Raw genomic sequence first — 23,482 nt, forward strand, 5'->3', positions numbered from 1 at the left:
TGTTTTAGTATCTTACTACCTTTAAAAGCTATCTTCTTACCTTTTCCTGAGCAGTTTTCTGAAATCTGATGGATTTGTTGAATCTGTAACATCAAGTTGTTAACGGCTTTAATGTAGATTTGAAATTGGATAAAGCTATGGGGGAACCACAAATTGGTAATGGTGGTTGATGAAAGGAAACACTGCACAATCAAAACACTTATTCACAATCTGTGAGCAGTTTGTTCAACAACTTACCCTCAATCACAGTTAATGTCGTTGTGCAGACAGCTTTGCCATACTCGTTCACAGCACAGCATTTGTATGTGTCCGTTTCCACAGCAGACACTTTGTGAATCTAAAAATACAAATAACATACTACATGGCAAGTTCTCAGATGCACACACAGAATTCACACAACAACTAGCACTTCCTTTTAAATTGCTTATGTATCTTCAGCATGAACAGCAACTACTCGAAGGATTTTCGCTGTCTGTGAAATCATTTAGTCACTCACCTCTAATATATACTCTCCAGTCAATTTGTCATATTTACTCTGAAATTTCTCCTTGTCTGACATTGTGCCTTTAGCTCTTCTCCATGACACCTCTGGTTTTGGATCCCCTTTCACCACGGCCTTGAAAACTGCTAATTTCCCTAAAGGATGTATAGAAATAACTGCATCACTGTTTTCACATCTGCTGTATTACTTTCAGAGTTTAATTTGAAATGCAGTGCTATGAAACCCATCTAATCAATTTTCCTTTGTTTCCTTGATCAGTCAAGATCCCGTATCTCTTTTAAGTGACTGTAAAACTGCATATGTTTGTCAGTTTTGGTGCTCAGTTAAAATGAAACCCACCTTCCATTACAGTTACTGGGACTGGTTTACACTGGAAATCTGGGGTGCTTTTTCCCTCTGGCATGTTAACTACGTACTGTGTGATTATTATTCCAGGAATCTTAGATCTTCTTCGGATGATCGCTAAACAAAGCAAGCAAAGTTAATTAAATGACACAAATTAACCAAGCAAACAAACAAAAATCAATTCAGTACAGAAATTTTAAATAAATATTCAAACTGAGTGGGCAGTTTTGCTTTTGGGAGTGCTAAACATTCCTTTTTTGCGACCAGCAGATGTCATGAATGTCAAACGTTCATGATGCTGTGTGTGTGTGTGTTTGTGTGTGTGTAGACAGGAACATTCGCTCTCTGACGGCTGAAGAAATATGGGAAGCGAGGCACATAAATCTTAAATTAGTTTTTGTATTGGTACAAGTGTTCTCTGTTGTTCCTCATTGTTCATTAACGTCAGTCAGGATAATCACGTTGTTAACTTTGACGTTGGAGATGCACAGTTATTTAGTAAAACCTAAAGCTTTAGAATGAAAGCATGCCCCTGTCATTGCAAGGTACGCCAGTTTAGTTGCCAACTGTGAAAGTCAATGCCCACATCAGCTAAAATGTAACGACGGCTATGAGGCAGAGGTTGCAGTGTTTCTCTCATGTGCAACATGCTACAGCAGATGTGATGAACAAAACTATGATATAACTATGAAAATGTTTTATTATCGTTGTGCTCTCATTACAGTTAAGTACATTTAAGTTGATTATGTACACTCTGATGCAACACAGTAACTCATGTAGAGCTCTGCACATGAGAGCTACAGTAATGATCATTAATCAGCCAGTTATTTTCTTGATTAATTGTTTGGGTTATAAAATGTCACAATGGTTAAATGTGCATCACAGCAAGAGTAACGTTGCTTGTTGTGTATGACCAACAGTCTAAAAACCCCAGGACCTCCTACTTACAGGGAATATAAAATAGAGAAAATGTGCGAGTGATCACACTGAAGAAGTCTGAAGTATGGAAAGTTTGGCAACTTTTATTTGAAGAATGAATTGAATATCCAGATAGATGCAGATTATTATTCAGTCCATCAACTAATTGATTGTTCCTCTTATTGTTTCAGCTGCACCTTAATTCACCCAAGCAGTTCAAACAGCAGTGCATGAAATCCTTACCTCTGCCTACCTGTTCACCTGCTCAACCTTTACTTATCATACTTTAGATGTGCAAAGGGAGAGGATCACACAGGAGTGGATGACAAGCAGCATTCTGATAAGGAGCATGGCCAATTTGACAAAGGAGTAAATAGATATTTCAGATTATGGACACAAAGACAGGACAGGTCACAAGCAGACACTGTACTGAATAATACATAATGTATTATTCAATATTTTTTCCATTATTCATGCTCAGCGTTGTATTCAAACAATGTAGTAGTGCATGGAGAACCTCACACAGTGTTCTATGTTTGTCCAACAGAAAATCAAACGGCTCTTTTATTTCACCTGACTTGTTGCCAGACACCTCATTAAAACGTTGAATGTACTGATGAACGATGGAGAAACCTGGGTGAAAAGACATTACACCGGATCAGTAAGGGAGTACATGACTGAACGCTAATGCTACAGGACGTTAAGTGGCATTTACTTGTCCTAGAGATGTTGTAAAGAAAGAAAGAAGGAAAGAAGTAATTGAGTGGGAGACAAACAAATAAATAAATAAATAAACAATGGATGGAGAGCCTGAAAGTGAAGACCCATTCAGGCGTAATGTGGAAATGAAAGCTCATAAACTGAAGCACTGAGAGGGTCACAGTAAAGGGCAGCAGGCAAGCAACCTTAATCCAGGGATGGTTTTTCTCCTCCTCAGTTTATCACTAAAGCCTGAGAGAGAAGACCTTTAGTCAACTGGCTCTTGAAGTACCTGATAGGCAAACTCCAGCTCACATAATTCTCATGATTTTTTTTTTTATTTATTTATTTTTTCGTCAACTTGGTTCAGCGGAAAGAAGTTATGAACACAACATATCCTAACCTTTCAGTGTGATCCATTGACCTCATAGCCAACTTTTGCTTATTCATCCAACAATTTCAGAGCACATTTGTTATTTTGTGTGTGTAAACCTGATGAATGTAAGCCCAGTATTTACTCTTTTTAGCTCTGTTGTTGGCCTCTACCACCTCTTCACTTTTTAGCTGCTAAATGTGCTATGTTCACCAGCCCGAGGCTAACTGTGTCTGTTTGCCATGTAGTTATAGCAACAATCAAGTTTTACACAGAATCCCAACTATTTTGTAATCAGGGTTGCAACAAAGATCTTGATAACAAATGACCTTAAGGCTTGCAGCAGATATTGTCAACAAAAATAAAAATGCATATAAACACTTTTGTTTTTGCTCATTTTCTCACAAATTGAATTAAAAGATTTAAGACTTTTTTTTATGCACACACAAAACTTATTTCTCTTAAATTTTTACTGTCCACCTGACAGGTGTGTCATGTCAAGATGCTGATTGAAAAACTTCATTTCTCTTGTATGCCTTGGACTAGTCACAATAAAAAGCTAAAGTCTGCAGTTTTATCGCACAGCACAATGTGATCAATTTAGTGTGATCAGTCCAAATCACACATTGCAATAATCCTGCTGTTTAATCAGCACTGTAACCAACGGAGCTGAATCAGTGTGTGGAACTCACACTGTGCCAAACAGATCCGGGTCTCTTCAGGAGTCAGTAAAATCTTGGTTACAGTCACGAGTCATGTGGATCTTGATCCGTTTGGCGCTGTGAGTCCCACGCATTCACTTGAGTCGGTCAGTTATGGCTTGATCCAACTGAGCTGGATTGGCTATGTTTCTGGCCATGCAGGAAGTTTCTCTAACTCGACCCTGTTGGCTCCCTGAGTCCCCTGATCATGAATAAGGTAGCAACCACTTCTAGTCCATTTATGCTGTTTGTTGACACAGTTTATTGCTAACAACTACTTAGTACAAATGGAGTAGCTTTTAAGGGCAATGAATGGCACAGTTCAAAGATTGAATTTGCATGGGTTGTCAGCAGTGATGTTACATTACATGACATTTATTTAATACCCAATTGACTTTATTTGTCCCAAAGACATGATGCTTTGCACTTAGCAATTGAACATGCTTCTAATATCTTTTGGTATTATGTTTAAAGCAAACACTCTAAAGTATTTTGCTTTGTTCTGGTCTTTAGTTGGAAGAAATGTGTCGCAAATTAATAAGATGGCGCGCACCATTATACACTGTCCTAATCTTGGTAAAATGGAATTGGTCATTTGCACTTAATCTGAAATTATTTGCATCGATCTGCTGTCACATCACTTTGTTTGGAACAGATGAAGCCCAGAGCACTTTCTTATTGCTTAATTCAGTAAAATGAAGACAAAACTTTGAAAAGAAAGGAGGAAGTGCAGTACTATACTTTGTCTGCTGGCAGCGGGGCCCGTGTTCTTCGCCCTTTTCCACATTTTGGCAAGAGTTTACTGTCAAATGGATGACCTGCAAATAGAATGTGAAGATAACCATCAGTACCAAGAATATAGGACTAGACTTCATTGTTTTTTGTTTTTGCATTGTAAAGTATTATTTTTACGCTGACGTTCCTCTTGCAAGTGGATTGCAAACAATTTTCAGATCATAAAAATGATGTTGCTCTGTGCTTATGAGAAGTTAGTTTTACTTCATGTCATAAGATAACATTTCAAAAAGACAGAGAGTTTTGGATTTGTTTTTAATTTTTCAGCACTGCAAAGCTTCATTCTGATACAAAATATTAGCAGTAAACCTGCTCTCAATTTTACTTGCACCTCTTGCACCAGAATATACATAATTTTATGTTAAATTGATGAATGAGAGACAAATCACGCACTTGTCAGAGACAAGTACGTGACAAATGCCTGTTAAATTTCCAATTGCATAAGATTAAAATGTGCCATTATGTTACAGGTCAGCCAAATTTAATACATTCATTCATTTAATACTATCTGCTCATGCTTCAAGGCTAACGTGTGGAACAAGGTCAAAAGGTCAGCCCATCATGATATCATGATTTGAGGCTTTCTTATTCCTGCGAGCGTTATATGCAGTGAGGAGTATATACAGCATATGCCTTCTGTACAAAATGTTGATTAAATGAGCTACTGCAGTTCAAAAGCGTAAATGAAAGGCTTTGTTGGAAGCTTTGTTGTCGTTTTATATGGTCTCTCAAGTTAGCATTGGATGCCTGTTACAGATTTCTTCAGGGAGAAATTGTAGCAGTTTCTTGTTAAAGAGCACAGAGGGCAAAAGTTGTTTTTTTTTTAATCGTTTTATTTATTTATTTATTTTACAAGAAAGATTATAGATATTATATTTAGGACAGATCTGAGGGCTTACAAACATTAAGACTGTGGTCACTGAGAGGTCAAGTCATATTGAGTGTAGAAAAAACACTGATGATGCACAGCTCCTAAGCTATAGTTAGCTGTGACCCTGTAATAACTTCATATGGTAATACAAAGCCTGACTGCAGACCATAGCTGCTCTGAGACTGTCATCCTCCAGAAATAAAATTTTCTGAATACATAAATGTATTGAAAGTACACGATACCCTGACAAAAAGAGACCGTAAAGGAGAGGGAGATGCAGGAAGATTTTCTTCTTTATTATGGCTGAATATTTCATTTATCTGTTCATATTCAAGGTGACAATGATAATTTTACCCAACATCAAACCTCCTTGTGTTTTATCGTGCATTCAAAATAGGAGCTAGTTAAAGGGTAGAATACTGCAAGACAGAATCGATCTTTCATCACAGCACAGAACAAACACTAAGGAGAAGGAAATAAACTTTTGATCCAGTCTCCCTTTAAGAAGAAACCTCAGATTCCTTTCAAGAATGTCCAGCAAACCCCTCAGTTGTACTACTTCTCCCATTTCATAAACTGTAATCCACCTGGATATCATAAAGAAAGCAGGGTCCGACCTGTGGTGAGCATGCAGCCTTTGTTACTCACAGACAACAAACAAACCCAGAGGATGAGTGGTTTACCTGTCTGCAGCTCTGCCTTCACTTCCACTGAGACTGGTTTATAGATGTGGTATAAACTTTCTCCCTCCTGGGTTTTTCTGGATATTAAGGCCTTTGGGAGAACACGTTTGATTTGCCTGCCTGAAAGCTTGTGCCTAGACGGTGGCTGTCAAGAAGAGGCTTTTCTGTTTAGGCACACGGATGCTCAGAGAGGGTCGGTTATTATTAAGGGGTGGGGGGGTGGTGGGGGCACAGGATGAGGTAAAGAGGGATGAATAGCCCAAGGGGAAAGGGAAGGGCTACCAATGACAAGTTAGTGGTGAAGTTTTATCTCTCGCTGTGGTAATTACTGATGACAGCGTGCTCATCTTTCACAGAGCAGTTGCTGACAAGAAAATGACTGGTGACCACATGTTGTTTGTTTGGTATCTGATTCCTAAAGATACCCCATTAAATACCATCCACTTTCAGAGAGAAAGAATCAAGGAGGAGGTTTGTTTAGTAGTCCTTTCACTTCCTGTTAAGTAGATCTTTTCATATCTGTAAAGAAAAACAGAAAATCATCAGAATTGAGAGCTGTCTAAACTGTGGTAATTAGTGATGACCTTGGGTGGTGGTAGCAGGTTACTTGGCATAGAGAGGTATTGCTATTAATTCTGACTGTGAAGCTAATCTAAGAATGTGACTGGAAGTCATTCTCTCCATTGAACCTGAAAATGGTATGATGCTGATACAAATTGACTATTTGATTCTGAGTTGAATCCCACTGCTTTTATTGGGGTCACACATTGTGAACAAGGTATTTATCCCCTTGTCTGTTGTGTTCTACTTATGTTACAATATCTTACGTAATCAAGGTTATGACATTTATGTGGTATAAGCTCTCCTTGTCATGGGATTGGGGCAGTTGTGACTTTGGAAAGGCGAGATCAAATAAAAAACATGGCACCAAGGTCAGTACAAAATTGTACATCGGTCATCACAATTCAGATGTTATATATGTTATGCGTTTATAAAGAAGGTATAATGTGCAACACTTGTAATGCGCGAGAAAATATTGGCATAAAACCGATGTCTCTGCGGCAGGTGATAACAGCTGACTTTAACACTTTGTTTTTGCAGTTGCTAGTCTAAGTTCCTTATGGAAGGTAACTATATTTAATTTTTGTTATGTTCTCTCCATGGAAACCTGTATGTGTTTTTTGCCACATTAGCAGCTTGGCTCTAGGAATGGCAATGCTGTTGAGTCTGATATTCATTCTGTTGGTCTGTTCTTTCACCACTTTGGTCCAGAGAAATAATTACTGAATTGATTTCCATTAAGTTTGTCCCACACATCCATGGTCCATAGAAGAGTATCACCATGCTAAAATGACACCTAGCATAAACGTGTTAGCATGCTAATATTAGCATTCAGTTCAAAGCACAGTTGAACCCAACAGCTGAGGCTGGTAAAGAGATGTCAAACAATGTAGAGCTGAGCCTGCCAAATTGAGTCTGAGATTTCCTAAAATGACTGTTGTACTTCGCAAAAGTAAAACAGTTTATTCAAACAACTCAGGCAGGTGTCATTCAATAGCGTTCTGATCCTGAAGAAAACATACATGACAGTTCCACCAAATCTGTTGTAGTGAAATGGCACACCATGGAAAGTACTTGCGGCCTGAATAATAACTGGTAATACATGCTTGTGGCATGTCGGCTGTGTCTGTCTCAACAGGACATTCATAGAATCTACTAGCACAAGGTCCAAATGGTGCCAGTGTCCTGTCATGCTTGTCCTTCCACGTGCAGTACCACTAATGCAGCTGAATAGGCTCTTGACTAGGCCTGAGCCCACATAAACCACCAGGATTAGGCATTAAACCCCCTCAGCCTACCCTCCTTATATTGATGAAATGTCATGCTGCATAGCTTTCATTCCAGTCATGGGGAACCACAGAGAACCGCCGCCGAGGTGCTAACTAGACAGCCTGGCCTGCCTCTCTGTAGCGTTTATTTCTGAGGGAAACCTCAACAGCGCATCATGCTGTGGCCTTGTCACTCACTCTTCAACAAGGAGTGAATATGTCATTAATTGGGCTTCACTAGGTGCACTTGCAGTAAATCCTGGCCTCTAAACGATCAGAAATAACGTATTCCAACAAGCTATCAGGCTTCATAACTAGCTAGCACAATATAATCACAAAATAAACCTGTTGGGTCATGAGTTGGCTATTGGCAGAGGAATGAAGATAAATTATCTGAAGACAAATTTGCATTTTAATTTTTTTTTAATTGTTCATGTTTTATGTAATGGGGTGGCACAGTGGTGCAGTGGTTAGCACTGTCGCCTCATAGCAAGAAGGTTCCAGGTTCGAATCCCGGTCTGAGCCCTTCCATGTGGAGTTTGCATGTTCTCCCTGTGCCTGCGTGGATTTTTTCTCCGGGTACTCCGGCTTCCTCCCACAATAGCAAAAACATGCACATTAGGTTAATTTTCTACTCTGCATTGCCCCTAGGTGTGAGTGTGAGTGTGAGAGTGTGTGGTTGTCTTTGTGTGTCAGCACTGCGGTTGACTGGCGACCAGTCCAGGGTGTAACTAAATGAAGAAAACTAAACTAAGAAAACTGAATTTCCTCAAAAACGTAGAGGTATTAATTCCGACTTTCTCCAGCTGATTTTATATCCTGACAAAACCTCACTAATGGTAAAAACTTTGATATGAGGTGGATTTATTTTGGTTTTGAAAAATGAAGCAAGATTCATATTAGAGGATTTGCGACATACTGATATTGACAATAACTGATATTAAAAAATGAAATATTGCTATTGTGTTAATAACACGTTAATATGGTGAGCTATTCTTGGCAGAATATTGCCCTTTTAATAATGTGAAGGGGATTTTTCATTTTGTCTGTAAAGGTAGTTCGGTCATTATGGGTAAAGAGTCATATGAAAAGGTTCAGTTAAGCTGCCTGAACCCTGGCTTTGATGATGATGCTTTCTTAGTAGATTTCTGGAGCATGTTTAATAGTAAGGACAACAATAAACATTTTTGAATCTCACACGGGCAGAAGATTTTCTCACTTTCATATGAAAGTTATGGACTTCTCCAATAACTGATATTTCTAACAACAGTTTAGGTAACTTTGACATTTGCTTTCTCATTGTTTAACCTTTTAAGGTAGGTTGATGGCTTGATGACCATCAAGTCCTTCCATGAATAGAAACTCGAGAGCTCAGGCGGCTTCATCACTGATTCATCGATTAGATCTTGTTGCATCTGGCACGCACTTCGTCATATTTTATACTCTACACACTGTCATCATTTCGTCATTGCTATAGAGCGTGTCTGCTCAAAGATCTACGATTGCTTTGACACGTCAGTCGCCTCTCACATGACCACCGCAGTGCTTATGGACTACTGACGTCTATAAATCGCACTGAGCTCACAGCAGGAAGTGTAGATGAAAGCAATGAAGGTGCTATAATTGTGACTCACAGTTATTGTACTGCCACCTCCCCAGCAATAGAACTGGCCATGCGAATGGTGTACATTGCCATTTTCAGGCGTTTTGTAAGGAAGGCGGCGTGTGAAATGTGCACCACGTGTTCTGGTTCTTTCAAATCTGGGTTTCAGAGCCCAGAATTGAAAGAACTGCAGCTGAGAATTGCAGCCCAGGCATCTCTGCTCAGTAATGAAAAACTATTTTGATAAGATTTTGAACAAGCAAAGGTGATTGGCTGTCCACAACAGTAAAAGCCAACAAATGCTACTTTGGCTGGGGCTTATGCAGTTGAAAACAGGACACTGACTTGTGAAGAATAAGGCATCTACTAAGTCTAGTCTAAAACAAAAAAGCCACCTATCAGCTCTAACAGGATTGTTTTGCAGGACCATTTAACTGGAAGCACTGACTTTCTGGAAGCTCTGCTGATTTCCTCACAAGAGGACTGGATGCTTGCTTAATTTGAATGAAAACATGAATAACATGTCAGTCAGTCTTGTGCAACCATTGCAATGCTACTTCAAATGGTCACTCTGTTTCTGCTTACATTTGTAATTACCATCAGATCATATACATGGGTTCTCATGTACAGTTATAGATAACGTTAGATCAGTGCTGAATGTTTGACTATAAAACACACAGCATTAAACGGAACTGTATATTTTCTCCCCTGATTTTAGTCCTGTCATGTACTGCATTTATTACATTCAAAGTGATGGTAGGAGAGCTCATTTAACTTGCACGATTTTCTGTATGAGATAAATCAGATGGGAAAGGAATACGACTTAAGTGTCTGTCAAATGGCAAAAGAGAAGAGGGTAAAGAAGGGTAAGCAAAAAAAAAAAAAAAAAAGTGGCTCTTCTCTGCCATGAACTGCATGCTGAATCCTCATCATATCTTCCTGGTGGCCCATATCCATCTCCATTACTCGCAACTCCAAAGGCTCCAAGCTTGATTAGTTCTCCTCACTGACAAATAATCTGTGTGCTTTAAACACTCAGACGCTGATTGTTGCCTGTATGCTCCCTCGATACAGCTCCATTTGAATCATGAACTTAAGAGCTGACCAATCACAACAAGGCTGTACATACCTGAGAGCTTGTGTGCAGACTGAATGGCATTCACAAAGCAATTCTCCTTTGCAAACATATTAGCATTTTAAAGGGTGTGTCTAAGAGGTGGCCTTGCTCTTTATCCAAATAGGATCAACACCATGCCTCAGTGATACCAAAGAGCCTGGGACTGGCAGAAACATGGCACAGCCTTCAACAACAGATACACTGTTGAGCTTGTAGTCTCACCACACAATTCACTGTGGATTGTCACGATATTTTAGTAATGTCTGCAGCTGCCTCCGCACAAATTAGATTCTACAAGTAGAACATGCAGCAAAAATAAGTTGATAAAATCTTGTTCACCTGCCCCCTTGCATAATGTGTGCCCATGGACCTGCAAATATTACATGGGTTTAACAGAATATGCCAATATACAGACTAAGGTGAGTATTTTTGAGATGGAACAAACCCATCAAGGATGTGTAAAGCGTTGGAATCAAAAGTATTTGTTTTGACTATTTCAATATTTTTGTGCTTTTGCCAGTCAAGGTAAAATGCTGTTGCTTTTTTTTCTGTAACTCCTCCTGGATTCCCCAAGATTAAACTGCTACAAGCACAAGGTTCTTTCTGGCATAGATTGTATGTAATGTTGATCATATGACTCACACTGTAGATGATTTTGACTCATCTGTTCATTGAAAACGAGCCTGGGCTTCTTTCCCTGTCAACTCCACAAGATGGCAGTAGATGGCAGACATGATGAAATTTAAACCTGTGAAGAGGGCAACATGTAAATGAAACCTCTCTGTTAACTCAATTACAACATTGAATACAACATATAACAAATTTTGAAGAACTATATCTCTCTTAGATGTTGTATCATCTAGCAGAAACGGACATATTTATGTGACATACGGCTTTTTTGACCAGTGTGCTGTGGTGAAACCTGTTTCGTTTTGTTTTTTTCTCTCGAGTGTGTTCGGTGCATTTTACTACAGAAGGTGGAACTGAAAATAAATTAACCTGGGCCACAGCAAGAATGCAGATTGTAAAAAGGAAGAACACATATATTAACATTCTATTTAAATGCAGATTTAATTCAGTAAGTTTCTTCATTGAATTTCATTCTATTTTCCATTCATTGAGGGGCTTCTTCGTTTTGCTGGCTGATATGAGAAAGGCACGATATGCTGATACGACAAGGCTATCTCTGCGAGATAAACGAAAAGGCACTTGAAAGAAATGTGAGACTTGCTTTTTTCTTTTTGACTGGAATCCAATCATACGTAGCCTGACAAAAACCTTCCACAAGCCATCTCTGACATGCAGTTACCACGTATAAAAAATTAATGATGCCATACTAACGGCTTGTCAGCACTAACTTCAATTTGATTCAGCTGTCATGAAAATAATCAAATCATAGATGAAGGCTTTTTTTTTTTCCAAATACAATTATTGGCTTCTAGCTCTTCTTACCATTTAAACAGGACTTCATAGTTAGCTCGAATATGACGCTGAAGCTGACTGTGAGGTTCAGTAAACCCAACCCAACTTTGTCACAACTAACCAAATACTTCGAGATGAGAAACAAAGATTGCATTGAGAATGGTTACACCTGCAAGAAAATCTAATCTGATTTCTCCAAATCTGTCTCCATCTGGGAGCATCTGTCATTTGAAAGTACGCACCCCTGTCACATATTAAAATGTAATCAGGCTCTGAGAAAATTGGCCAACACCATGTTACTGTCATATTGTAAGTGCCTTTCTGAGGGAGCAGGCTGGCTTCTAAAATCAAATCAGCATTCTCCCCTATCCCCAGCAGTCAACAACTGCAGCCATGGAGAGGTGTTTGCCCGTCGTGTTAACTTTAAAGCTCCATCTGTCTTCTGTCCCTGACGTTGTATGTGACATCTGCAGTGCATTCCTGACCGCTGGCGTTGACGTGCAGTGGTCAGCATAATTAGCACAAGGCAAACTAACTAATGTTCATCTTGTTCTCGGTGTAAAAACCTTGGAAATGGGAGTTCTAACATAGAATGTCCCAGATTTGAATCAGTTTAGTATAGAAAGCGCCACTTATTTTCATGATTGTTGTTGTAATTGTTTAGTCTGTGAAATGTCAAAAAAAATCTAAGATGCAAAGACTCTTTATTTACATTACATTTTATTTATAAATGACAAAGAATAACAGCAAATGGCTAAGCTTTAAGAGGCTGGAGCCAGCAAATAATGAACACTTTTGTTTGAAAATTGATTAAAATGATAAATTGATTATAAAAATAGTTCATTCTATTTTGATCAAGTAAGCAATTAATCCACGAATCATTGCAGCTCTTGTAGAGACCTCAGGTTTATAGTGGATGTTTGTTGCAGACCAAAATGGCACATTTGTGGAGAAAATGACAAAGGACCTTAAAAGCAAGTATACATGGTAACGAACGGGAAATCCAATCAGATGAATAGTCACAGCTAGTCACTTTTGTTTAGTAAATGCTCTTTTGTTCAAGGACACTTTGTATTTGCTTCTGAACATCTCCCAGTTTGTTTTGTACCTTTTGTCAATCAACTTGAGAGAGAGTCAAGTGAAAGACAAATGTAGCAGACAAATGTCTTTTTTAGTTAGATTTCTGCAAGACTGTCCCTTTGTGCTGGAGACTGTTTTCAAGTTAAAGTCGATATTATAAAAATGCATTATGTGTTCATCACAAACTCTTCATGTGTAGAGACAGAGCTGTAAATGATTATTAAATGCAACCATTTAAATAGCTGTTTATTTAATAGGATGCGATAAAGCAGCCAGAGAAAAGACAAAATATATAATTTACTGTTTTCTTTGTCTGGAAAATATCCTTCTTTTCAATTGAAAGATTGTTATAGTTTTCACACAACAACAAAAAAGAAACAACAGCAGCAGTTTAATCTTTTTTTTCATGGCTCGGAGTGAAGGCTCGTGTGGCAGTTTGAGTTGTGATCAAAGTGGTGAGATTGTTGCTGGTAATGTTTGGTGTCTGTGGCTCCCTATCTCTCAACAGATCCTGGTCCATCAACCAGCAGACCGCGCTTGAATGAGACCACGGCACTTAACCATCCACTTAACAAGATGGCACGGCAGCAGCAGTTTAGGGGGAGAAAAGGGGGCTGAGAGTGCCTATCAGTCTTTGAACTGCTGCTTAACTGCTTTGCAGCAGAAGACCCACTTAATACAGAAGATGGCAGATAAGCCATCTGAAATTCTGGGGCCATAAATTGAACCTCTAAACAATCTACAGTTAGAGAATCCATGTTGTAGCTGTAGTTTCAGTGTTATATTATTTTTTTAAATATAATTTTAATTTTAATAATAATATTTTTTTTTATTTAATTTTTTTTTTAACTGGTCTGTCAAGTTGAGTCTTCTGCAGATCTACAAGACAAAGCTATCAAATATATAAAAAAACCTGTGCCTTTAGCATTCTCCTTTGAATGACTGTATTTTTTGATTTTTAATGAAAACTGAAGGGGAAAATTACATGGTTGATTGCACCACCCCAGCCCTACCAATCGCATTCTTCAGAGACCACATTTGAAAAGTCCAAGTAAAGGTCATAATACAGTAATGAAGGGGATTGCAAATTGATTTTTTTCTTTTCAAATCAATTTCTTCACTTATCACCCGATGGGAGCTACAGTCACACCCCATTGTATTCTGCTGCCTTCTCTTTCATCTCTTCATGTCAATCATAGCAAATGTAGGTTAGACTGGGGAGAGAAAAAAAAACCCCAAAAAACGACACAGGCACACCTCTCAAGACAATCTTCCATCCATATCCTCTTCAGTCATCGTTTTACTTGTCTGCAAAAATCCCAAACCAGTGAACCTGTCAAGAAAAAAAATTAAAAAAAGGGTTTCACCGACATTTTTGCCAACTTTCCCCTACTCGTCTGTTTCTGTTGCGGGTCACAAGGACAAGACCGATCTAACACTTTCTAATCAAGCGGTCACCCTTTATCATCTCCAACTGACAGCTTTAAGTAGCCATAAATAAGCGGAGGCCGGGCTCCTCATTTGTCATGTGAGGCCCTGCTTGCTGTATATCTCCCCCTTTAGAGACCATAGCTCTTCTTTACAGCTCCTGCCTTAAGTAGGCAATGCTGGCGAATGATGGCAACAAATAATCCAGAGATAATAATGGGCCCTTGCTCTTCAATGATGATGAAAGAAACCTCCTCATAAAAAATACCTTTTTAAACTTTCATTTCATTAAACAACAGAGCCTCCATTAGCTTCACAGAATTTATTCTGTGATGGGCTGCTGCGGGGCATTTCCTGCCTGTCAAGGAAACAAAAAGCTGTAATTATATTTACTGTGTCACCCTGTACAGTACTGGACTACAAATTCCGTTCTCATTATTTTTCCGGTTTTATTGTTAAAAACTTGGAAAAGTAAATGTTGTATTATCATACAAACCACCACCCACATTCACCAAACCCTTCAAGCAGCTTTTGACTCAAGAAATGATGTAGCAAATGTAGTGCCTCACCAATGATGGTTGACACAATATACCTCACTTAACAGTAACTGGAGTAATTTAAACCTGATGTATAGACATATTAAGTTGAAACAGTGCCCCATAATTTGAACCATATTTGCATTATTGTTCGTTGACTATTTGACATCCAGTTCAGTTGAGCAACCAGACCTTACACGTCATCGGTGCCTGTGTGATCAATGGTGCCTCCGTTGTCATTTATCTTAAAAAATGTGTCATGCAGTGCTTAGTAATTTGTTTTTTGGCCCGTTCTTACATGTTGTGTGGTAAAATCACAGATGAGAATTACATATACTGTAGAGCTCCACTCTCATTCATCATCGCACATAAGCTTTGCAGACGCTGTGATGAATCACCAGAGTTGAAGCGGGAGAACAGGTTATTGTTAGCTTCTGAAACAGACTTCCTGACTCATGGTGTGATTTTATGCGCATTAAATGCAAGAGTATAACAAGTAGGTGAACTATGAAATTGTCAAATTTTTCATTTTGTATATAAGTTACACAAGTGGAGATAATCAGTCAGAAGACACACTTTATCCAAGCACGGGTAGAAATGACATAATGGTCAGAAATGTCTTCTTGTATTCCTAGATGGGCTGTGGCTCAGCACAGGTGTAGACAGTCTGATTCAGTATAGCAAATGTTCACTGTGATGAAAATTTGTGAATTGGTGAGAATCGAATCGAATTTAACAAAACAAAAAAAAGAGCTACAGTACACATAAGGCGTACATTTCTAGCTTGAGATTTTTTTACTGCCTCATATTAAACATCATCACTGTGTGTGTGTGTGTGTGTGTGCGTGTGCACGCTCAGGGATTGATCACATACTTGATTAATATTCATTGCTCAATATTCAATATCTGCCAGCACAGCCAGCAGTTGTACAGTTGATTACATTTGCTAAATATGCTGTGTACATGTGTTGCTGCACATTTTATTTTGTTCTGAAGTCAAAAACAAAATCCAGTTGTTTTATTGCTTTTGCTAAATGCTCGAGCCTGCTCGGATCTCTGTTTGAAAATATGACTGTTGGAATTCATATAACAATATCCTATAAATCCCATACATTTGGGATGCTGAGCGAAGGGGCTGTGGGAAAACGGCACAACCAACAAGTCTTCCCTCAGGCCATGGAATGTCCCACTCATAAAAGTGTACAATCGTCTTGAGAGATTCAATTTATTTTTTCTTGCATTGAACACATCATTAACAAAAAAAAAACTTTAATGACAATAAAGCTAAGAAGAAAGGAAGCCGTTTTCCTGGTTAAACTTTTCTTTTTTTCTTTTTTTTTTAAATGTCTCAGATGCCAGCAGAGTTTCCTGAAAGTCAGATGATTTAGTTGAATGTTCATATCACATAATGGTTAGTTTTTTTTCAGAACAGAAATTTGGGGGATTTCTATGATTGGATTCAGATTCTTGAACTAAATAGAAAGAGGAGCTTAGAGGAGCATGACAACACACAGTGTGCCTATAGATCAGACATCTCACATTTAAACACAGATTACAGGAGGCAGAAGGAAGAAAAATGTCACTAATTCATAACTGCTCTTGAAAGCTTTTACAAGTCCTCACTTCCTGTTTCTCCTCATAGCCTGCGAGTCTGCAGAAATTGTGCCCAACTGAGCCTGCAGACCCCACACTGTCTGCATGATCCCCAGGAATAGTTATAGCAAAACCCCATACACAATGTACATGTTATGTGCCATGTATCTAATGCATGCTTAAACACAGAACACCATATTTGAATTGAGTTAAGAAGGTCTGCATACTGGATGATCTGCAATAAAGTGTTTTTACTTTTTTTTTTTTTTTTTTTTTTTTTCATGCTGGTGAACGAACGTCATTTATTCATCAGCAAAATCATTTTCCTACTGATGGTCACAGTTGATTGTTTGAGAGCTGGTGAAGCCTTCTGAGGGCACAGACGGCTGTCAAAACAATAAGCAGGATTTCCTGTTGGATTAAGTGTTTACATGGATAACAGTCTACTGTAAAGACAACAGCAGGGTTGGAAATAGACATTTTTTACCCTTCTGCTGCTGTAACTGCGTGTGAAAAATAATAAAACAGGATCTAAAATACTCAAGGAATAGGATTTTTCACAAGGTAAATATTTAAACTCTTAAGGAAAATATAGACCCTCTCTCTGCCAGTCTCTCCTTCTCTCTTACATGCACAATATACCCAAAAGCATGATTGCATTGGTGTTCCTAAACCGTGTGCTCTTCTTCTCCAATGGGGCCGTCTTCAGGCTGGTTAATGCACCTGTAAAGCTCACTATCTGGAACACCAACCCTGGAAATGGCTGCAAGACACAGACAGGCCAAGAATTGGACTGGTCAGCTAAGCCAGACAGACAGACAGACAGACAGACTAGAGAGAGATGCACTGCAAGCTATCACCTGGATGTTACTGTTATTTGCCAGAGAAGAGAGAAGACAAGTTTACTAGATTGCCATTCCCTCATTTCACTTTCATGGAGTTTTTTTTTTTTCTCAACCAGAGGGGGATAGTTGTGATTCACTTTCTACTGAAAGTTGTAAACACTGACAGCAGCTTTGACACACGGCGGAGGCGGGACCCTTTTCTTAGTGCATAAGGCACTAAGAACAGGTGTCCAAGTGAAACGAGCAGACTTGTGATTCACTCTGCGTTGCGGTTTGTTACAAATTGCTCGTAGACCACTTTTATTTGCCTGCCGCTGTAGCTGGCAGGTAAATAAAAGTTTTGGAAGGTTTGGAATTTGTAGTTTCATTGCAGCAGCATCGATATTAGAAGGATTGTAGTTCTCCACGCGCTCACTGGTTTTGCTTCAGGTGATTGTCATTGTACCATGTGACAAAGCTGGAGTCTGGATACACGTAGCTATAAACTGCAGCTTGACTCTATTGAGGCCTCTAGACAGCCTCAAGATGATAATGTTAATTTATTTTACTTGAAAATGTTAAAGTGTATTTAAGTTATGTTTATTTTAAGTCATTCATTAATGTTCAGTGAATTTTCCCCTCAAGAATTTTCCCATTAAAAACACATTTAGACTGTAAAAGATGGCCTGTGGCTCAGTTCGTATAGAGGATGTAATTCTCATCAAATTGTGAAATCCACTGTATGCATAATGTGGCATGCACGTCTGCACAGTGTTATTGCCACAGTTCATTGTCTATAAATAGCATGCAGTAAGTATTCAACTATCAGAGAGTTACTAGCCTGCAAAGTTAGGTATTTAAAGCTTGGTTTTGGAGGAGGGGTTATATCAGCTGTGCAGGGATGGCTTGGCCTGTGGTGATGAGGCCCAATATAATATCCTTTCATGGGGCCCAAAATCCCTGGCGGCACACCTGTATCTATTTGCTACTGCATCCAGATTACACTGACAGAGCTGCACATAAAATTCTATGGCTGCAATTACTCTGTTCGCACAAGGGGATTTTGTTTCTGACCCACGCATTGCGAGATGCCTTTCTAACTGTACTGACAGGCACAGAAATATGGAAGTAAATGAGACTGGGTAAGTTGAGTAGGTGAACTGTGATCTTCAATATCTTGACAGGAAGGAGAGTCTAATATAACTGAAAGTTTTCCTGGATTCTGTGAAAAAGTATTTCACACCTAATCTCGAACTTTAAAGACTTTAAACAAACACCAGAGCTTTTTTTGGGGGGGGGGGGGGCTTAAAGTGCAACAGTGATTCTGTTACTGCTGTTATTGACATCATTAACCTATACATATTTAATGTGAGAGGTTCACTGTTTATCGATTCAGGCCATAGACTGTCCTCTCAAGAAGAACCGCAGCAGTCATTTCACCAGATGCAAACAAAATATGTTCTCATTGAAGTGACAAAGCAATATAGAGGCCGGACTACTTATGTCCAAAGGAAGAAGTCAGGGGACGTTAATATAGAAGAATGGAGTCCACACGGGGAGGACAGAGAGGTAAAAATTAAGATGAGCATAAGTACTCATTTTGGATGGTATTCGTCCAAGCTATAAAGTACTCACATTTTCTATATATTAATAAAAATAAATTGAGCCTGTTCAATAATGAAAACTTAACTTAACTTTTATGGACTGGGCACAGCAACGGTTTTCTATGAATATATACACAGATCCACATGCAGTATCTACACTAGAAAATGTTCAATGTTTTCAGTCAGACATCAGTCGATGAAAAGAGGTTTTACACTGTCCGTATTGGTAGGAAATATTTTTAATAATGTCCTAGGGTCCTAATGATCATAATAATAATAATGAAGAGCAAATATCTGTTCTATTGTCAGAATATGGCAGATTAAGTAAGTCTGGCTTTTAAACAGCCATACCGAAGCAGGAAATGCCTTTCAAAGCGCGGTCCTCAAACTAACATTTAACTTTTCTTGTACTCAGACAGCGAATGAGTTTGTGAATCGATTGTGACAGGATTGAATACAATAGTAACTCTCTAACTTGCTAATTTATAGTGAAGTTAAAAAGTGATATCTCAGCATTTAATCAATGGCCCGTTGGATTTTTTGGAGCGGAGGTCAAATGAGTTCTGATTGCACTCCACTGACAGACAAATGGCCCCCCATGTGCGGGCCCGGTGAAGACATCCTTCAGAATAAATCGACAGGACATATATGCTGCTGCCAGTGAGAGCACCTCAGAGGCACGAGGGGAATGTGTTTTGTGGCCTCCCTGTCGCTGAGAGTGGATGCCTCTTCTACAGCCCATTTACCTCTCATTTGGTGTGATGGGTTTCAATGCAGACCTGATTTCAGCAGAATCAGTTGCTTAAGTGACTTGTGCTGAAGCTAGAGACTAATCTTTTGCTGTCAAAGGTGATATAGTTTTGTTAATATTGGTGAAGGCAATGTAATCATGACAGAATACCTCCTTTTGTTGTCGCATGTTGTTCCATGTTGCTAATGTAAGATTTAAATTGATGGGACATCAGTGATAATCTTCTCAGATTACTGCTTAGTACCCTGGAGACAGTAGTTTCTGTCCAACAGTTCATTGTGATTTTAGCTATTATTGCCTTGGGGCTGGCTTTAATTTACTTTACTTCTCTGATTAGTCCCGAGTGCTTTCCTCAACAATTAGTGAAACCATTTTGGCTCGACCTTGCAGTAAAACAGTGCTGACAAATATTGAGCGAGAGATCAATAAAGATGATTGGGATTTTGCATAACCTTCTCTTTTTCTTGGCTTCAGTACATTCATTTGTGCTGCTAACTAAGGAAAATGTTTTAAAATGACATTACGGCCTCATCAGCATTCATGAGGAAGGAAGATTTAAACATACACACAGGGTTTGTGTATGTTTAAATCGTTTTGAGTGCGTTTGTAGAATTAGTTGGTGGGCATAAATATAATTTGTTTTTATTGTTAGATGTTCTAGATCTGTCTTTTTTAATGTAGAGCACACTCAGTTTCTTTTCAATTGCACAAATACATATTTTGAACACAAATTATTGTGACAGTAGAATTTTCCTCTAGGGCTGGGTGGTGCAAGATCATGTTTATTGAGATGATAAATTTTGGACTTTTTTTGTCAAAATGGATTTGTAAGAGCCTATCACACAGTAGGAATAAACATGATGACATTCAGTCAAGAGTGCTGCCTTTGCTCTCTGTGTCACTGCCTGTTTTGCACAAGGGTCACCTGTGGACAGCAGCACAAGACAGTCGAGAATGAAACTGACTTTGGGATGTCAGTGATGACAATGCTAATCAGTGCAACAAAAGGGGGACAATGTGATGCATTTATCAAACACCTGTTGAACAAGCAAAAGTATAACTGGTTTGCTAGAGTTAATAAAAAACGTGCATGTTGATCCGTCACCTAAAGCAGTTTTGCTCTCCTTGCTTAAAGGAAATAAAACGGTGTGGTGTCTTTGTGCCCAAGTGGTTCTATCATATTTCTTGTTTCATATTTCATTTAGTTTCATATTGTCACTGCTACCTCTGGCAACAAAATCGATGTAAAAATTTGCAGTGTTTTACTGGAGGCCTGAAGGTTCTGGTAGACTGTATTTCGGTGGCTGTCAGAAGGGATTCCCATTATGGACTGTTAGGACAGCCCGAAATAAAGAAAATACTGTCCCCACACAACGTTGTACAACAAAGGTTATTTAAGTGTAAACCAACCCAAGTTTGAAAAGTTTAAATAAATACAACCCATCCACTAGCTTGTTCACCAAAGAATAAGCTAACCTCTGTTTTATGGAATATATTTTCATCACAAACTTTATTTAAACTAAATGTGATATTTATTGTACACTGTGACCCAACTCTGTATTTTTAGAAGAGGTTGCTAAGCTGCTTTGTCAAAGGCTCTAAATTGTATTCTAAGAGTAATTCTGATTGGAGGTGTCAACCTCCACGTCGCTAATCCTGTTGTTCCAGAGCAAATTAATTCATTAGTTGACTAAGCTCTTTTGATGTCACCCTGCGTGTCTGATCCCAGGCATAAACATACAGTACATACTAGACTTGTTTAAGTCAACTAATTTCCATCCACAACTGTGTCAAGAAATCAAATCCGGCCTGACATTAAAAACAGCTGTTGGTTAAGCGCCTTGCATTGGTACGGCTCAATTTTGTTGTTCATCATATTATCATCACATTATTATTTTTTGAATAGAGGAATTTTGCTAAGTTCTAAGCTTTTTTTCTTTTGATGATATTTCAAAAATGTACCAGTATTAAAAGCCATAAAAGCTGAAAATGCATTGCATAATGGAAGAGAGATACCAATTTCTGTAGACACAATAGACTCTAATACAGGATAAAAATATATCCAGAGGACATTTCAGAGGTATGAGTCACATTTTCTGGATTGGAAGCCCTTGATCCTACTGAGGCTAGGAATTTATTTATTTCTACTTTATCAGTTTGTGTTGTAAATCAGTGGTTTCACTTCCAAAACCAGTGGCTAAACAACAGTAAAATTGAGTCAGACGTAAGTAAGTTTGTGGTGCATGAGTGTATATCATCCATTTTAAGAAGACGTTAACATTTCCTTTGTTGGAAACATCATGGACCGGAGCTAGCTCGAAAGGACAGGGACTATGGGAGACCTCCAGTGTCTAGTTGGTCTGGGGAAAAAGTGAAAGCGCCCTGTAGATCACTGATTGCAAGAGGGGACTCAGTATTTCCTTGCTCTGCATACTTGTTGTTCACAGGTTATTTGACACTTGTAACTTCATGCAATAATCAGGTCTATAATTGTATATTGTGAAATCAACATCTGTACAATACATTGAATTAAACTTGAGCTTGCCTGCTTATGATTACAGAAGGTTTTCCTTTGCTTTTGGAAAACACGCCACACTTTTCTACAAGTTCAGACACGTACAAATCGTGGAATCGAGTTTGTTCTCTGCGTACAACCTTTTGTATAGCCAAAGCAGTAAGATAGCCAGTCCATGGATTCTAGCCACTGAATGCATTCTTGAACCCAAAACCGAAGGACAGACAAGATCTCAGTAAATGTAGCAATGAACACAGTGTGAACACAAGATCTGAGGATAAGATTGCTCAGTTCTGGTTATGTCATAAAAGCCCACCTCTAAGTAACTGCGTATTCAGCACAGTGTGGAGGGCATATTTGTCAGTGTTTATGTTTTGGATTTCACTTACATTGATCTCTATTATTGTGCTTTCTGTGCATCAGCAAGAAATAATTTGATGTATGAGAATAAACACTTGTTTTCAGCCATGTTCCTTGTCAGTCGTTCAGCTGTGACTAACAGTGAGACTTCTCACTCCTAAAAGTGTGTGCAAATAGTCAGGAAGTTTGACTCACTAAGTGTTGATTGTGGGTTTAATTCTGCCATTGACTCTTTCGGGCAGCATTCTCCTCCTCTTCTGAATTTTTTCTGTTACTGTTGTCAGTATCTCTTTCACTATGGGAGATGACAAAAGCATTTCATGTTCACATGCAGGTAGGCCTGCTGACTCATCATCAGTGTGCTCCAACGCCACAGACAACATGGCTAATTATATTAACACTGTCAGGAGGCACCTGGAGGCACTCAGTGTCCTGTGCATGGCCCACACTATTAACCTGGCTGTGAAGAATGAGTTGGTTGAATAATAATAAAAAAAAAAACCTTGACCCTGACCTTCGCAAAGCAAGCTATTGAAAGTAAAGGTCCCTTGCACTGTGAATTTCAACAAATCAGCTACCATAAGCTACTTCCTGAAATCTAAGCAGTAGGTTATATTCTAGAACAAGAGATCAACAGCAGGAGCTACATAGGGAAACTAAATAGGGAGTTGACAGTGACTGCAGAGGAGGAAGATGAGGAAGGCGAGGGGGGACAGCGCCAGGAGAAAACCGTTGTCAGTGCTAAAGGGGACCTTTTATAGAATGTTTAGCAAGGTATGTACAGTTCAGGTGGCAACCCTTAGCTGTGGTGAAAGATATCAAAATCAAAGTGTTTCCACCTTTCCCAGCTAGCATGATACTACTTCAGTCACATCATTTGGCGCAGGAAGGATTTTCTCCACAGCTCGAATCTTCACTAGACAGTCCCTCCAG

At 38.9% G+C, this 23,482-nt stretch overlaps 1 protein-coding gene across 1 annotated transcript; it reads right to left on the reverse strand.

Annotated features, from left to right (window-relative positions):
* Positions 1 to 199: 199 nt before the first annotated feature.
* Positions 200 to 2,414, reverse strand: LOC124063971 (immunoglobulin-like and fibronectin type III domain-containing protein 1). The gene is made up of 4 exons (XM_046398145.1): positions 2,339 to 2,414; positions 842 to 964; positions 497 to 636; positions 200 to 337 (listed from the first exon to the last, which is right to left on the reverse strand). The coding sequence occupies exons 1-4, from the start codon at positions 2,412 to 2,414 to the stop codon at positions 200 to 202; spliced, it is 477 nt and encodes a 158-aa protein (XP_046254101.1).
* Between the last annotated feature and the right edge of the window lie 21,068 nt (positions 2,415 to 23,482).

The sequence above is a fragment of the Scatophagus argus genome, chromosome 8 (assembly GCF_020382885.2).
Source record: "Scatophagus argus isolate fScaArg1 chromosome 8, fScaArg1.pri, whole genome shotgun sequence".
Taxonomy (NCBI): Eukaryota; Metazoa; Chordata; class Actinopteri; family Scatophagidae; genus Scatophagus; species Scatophagus argus.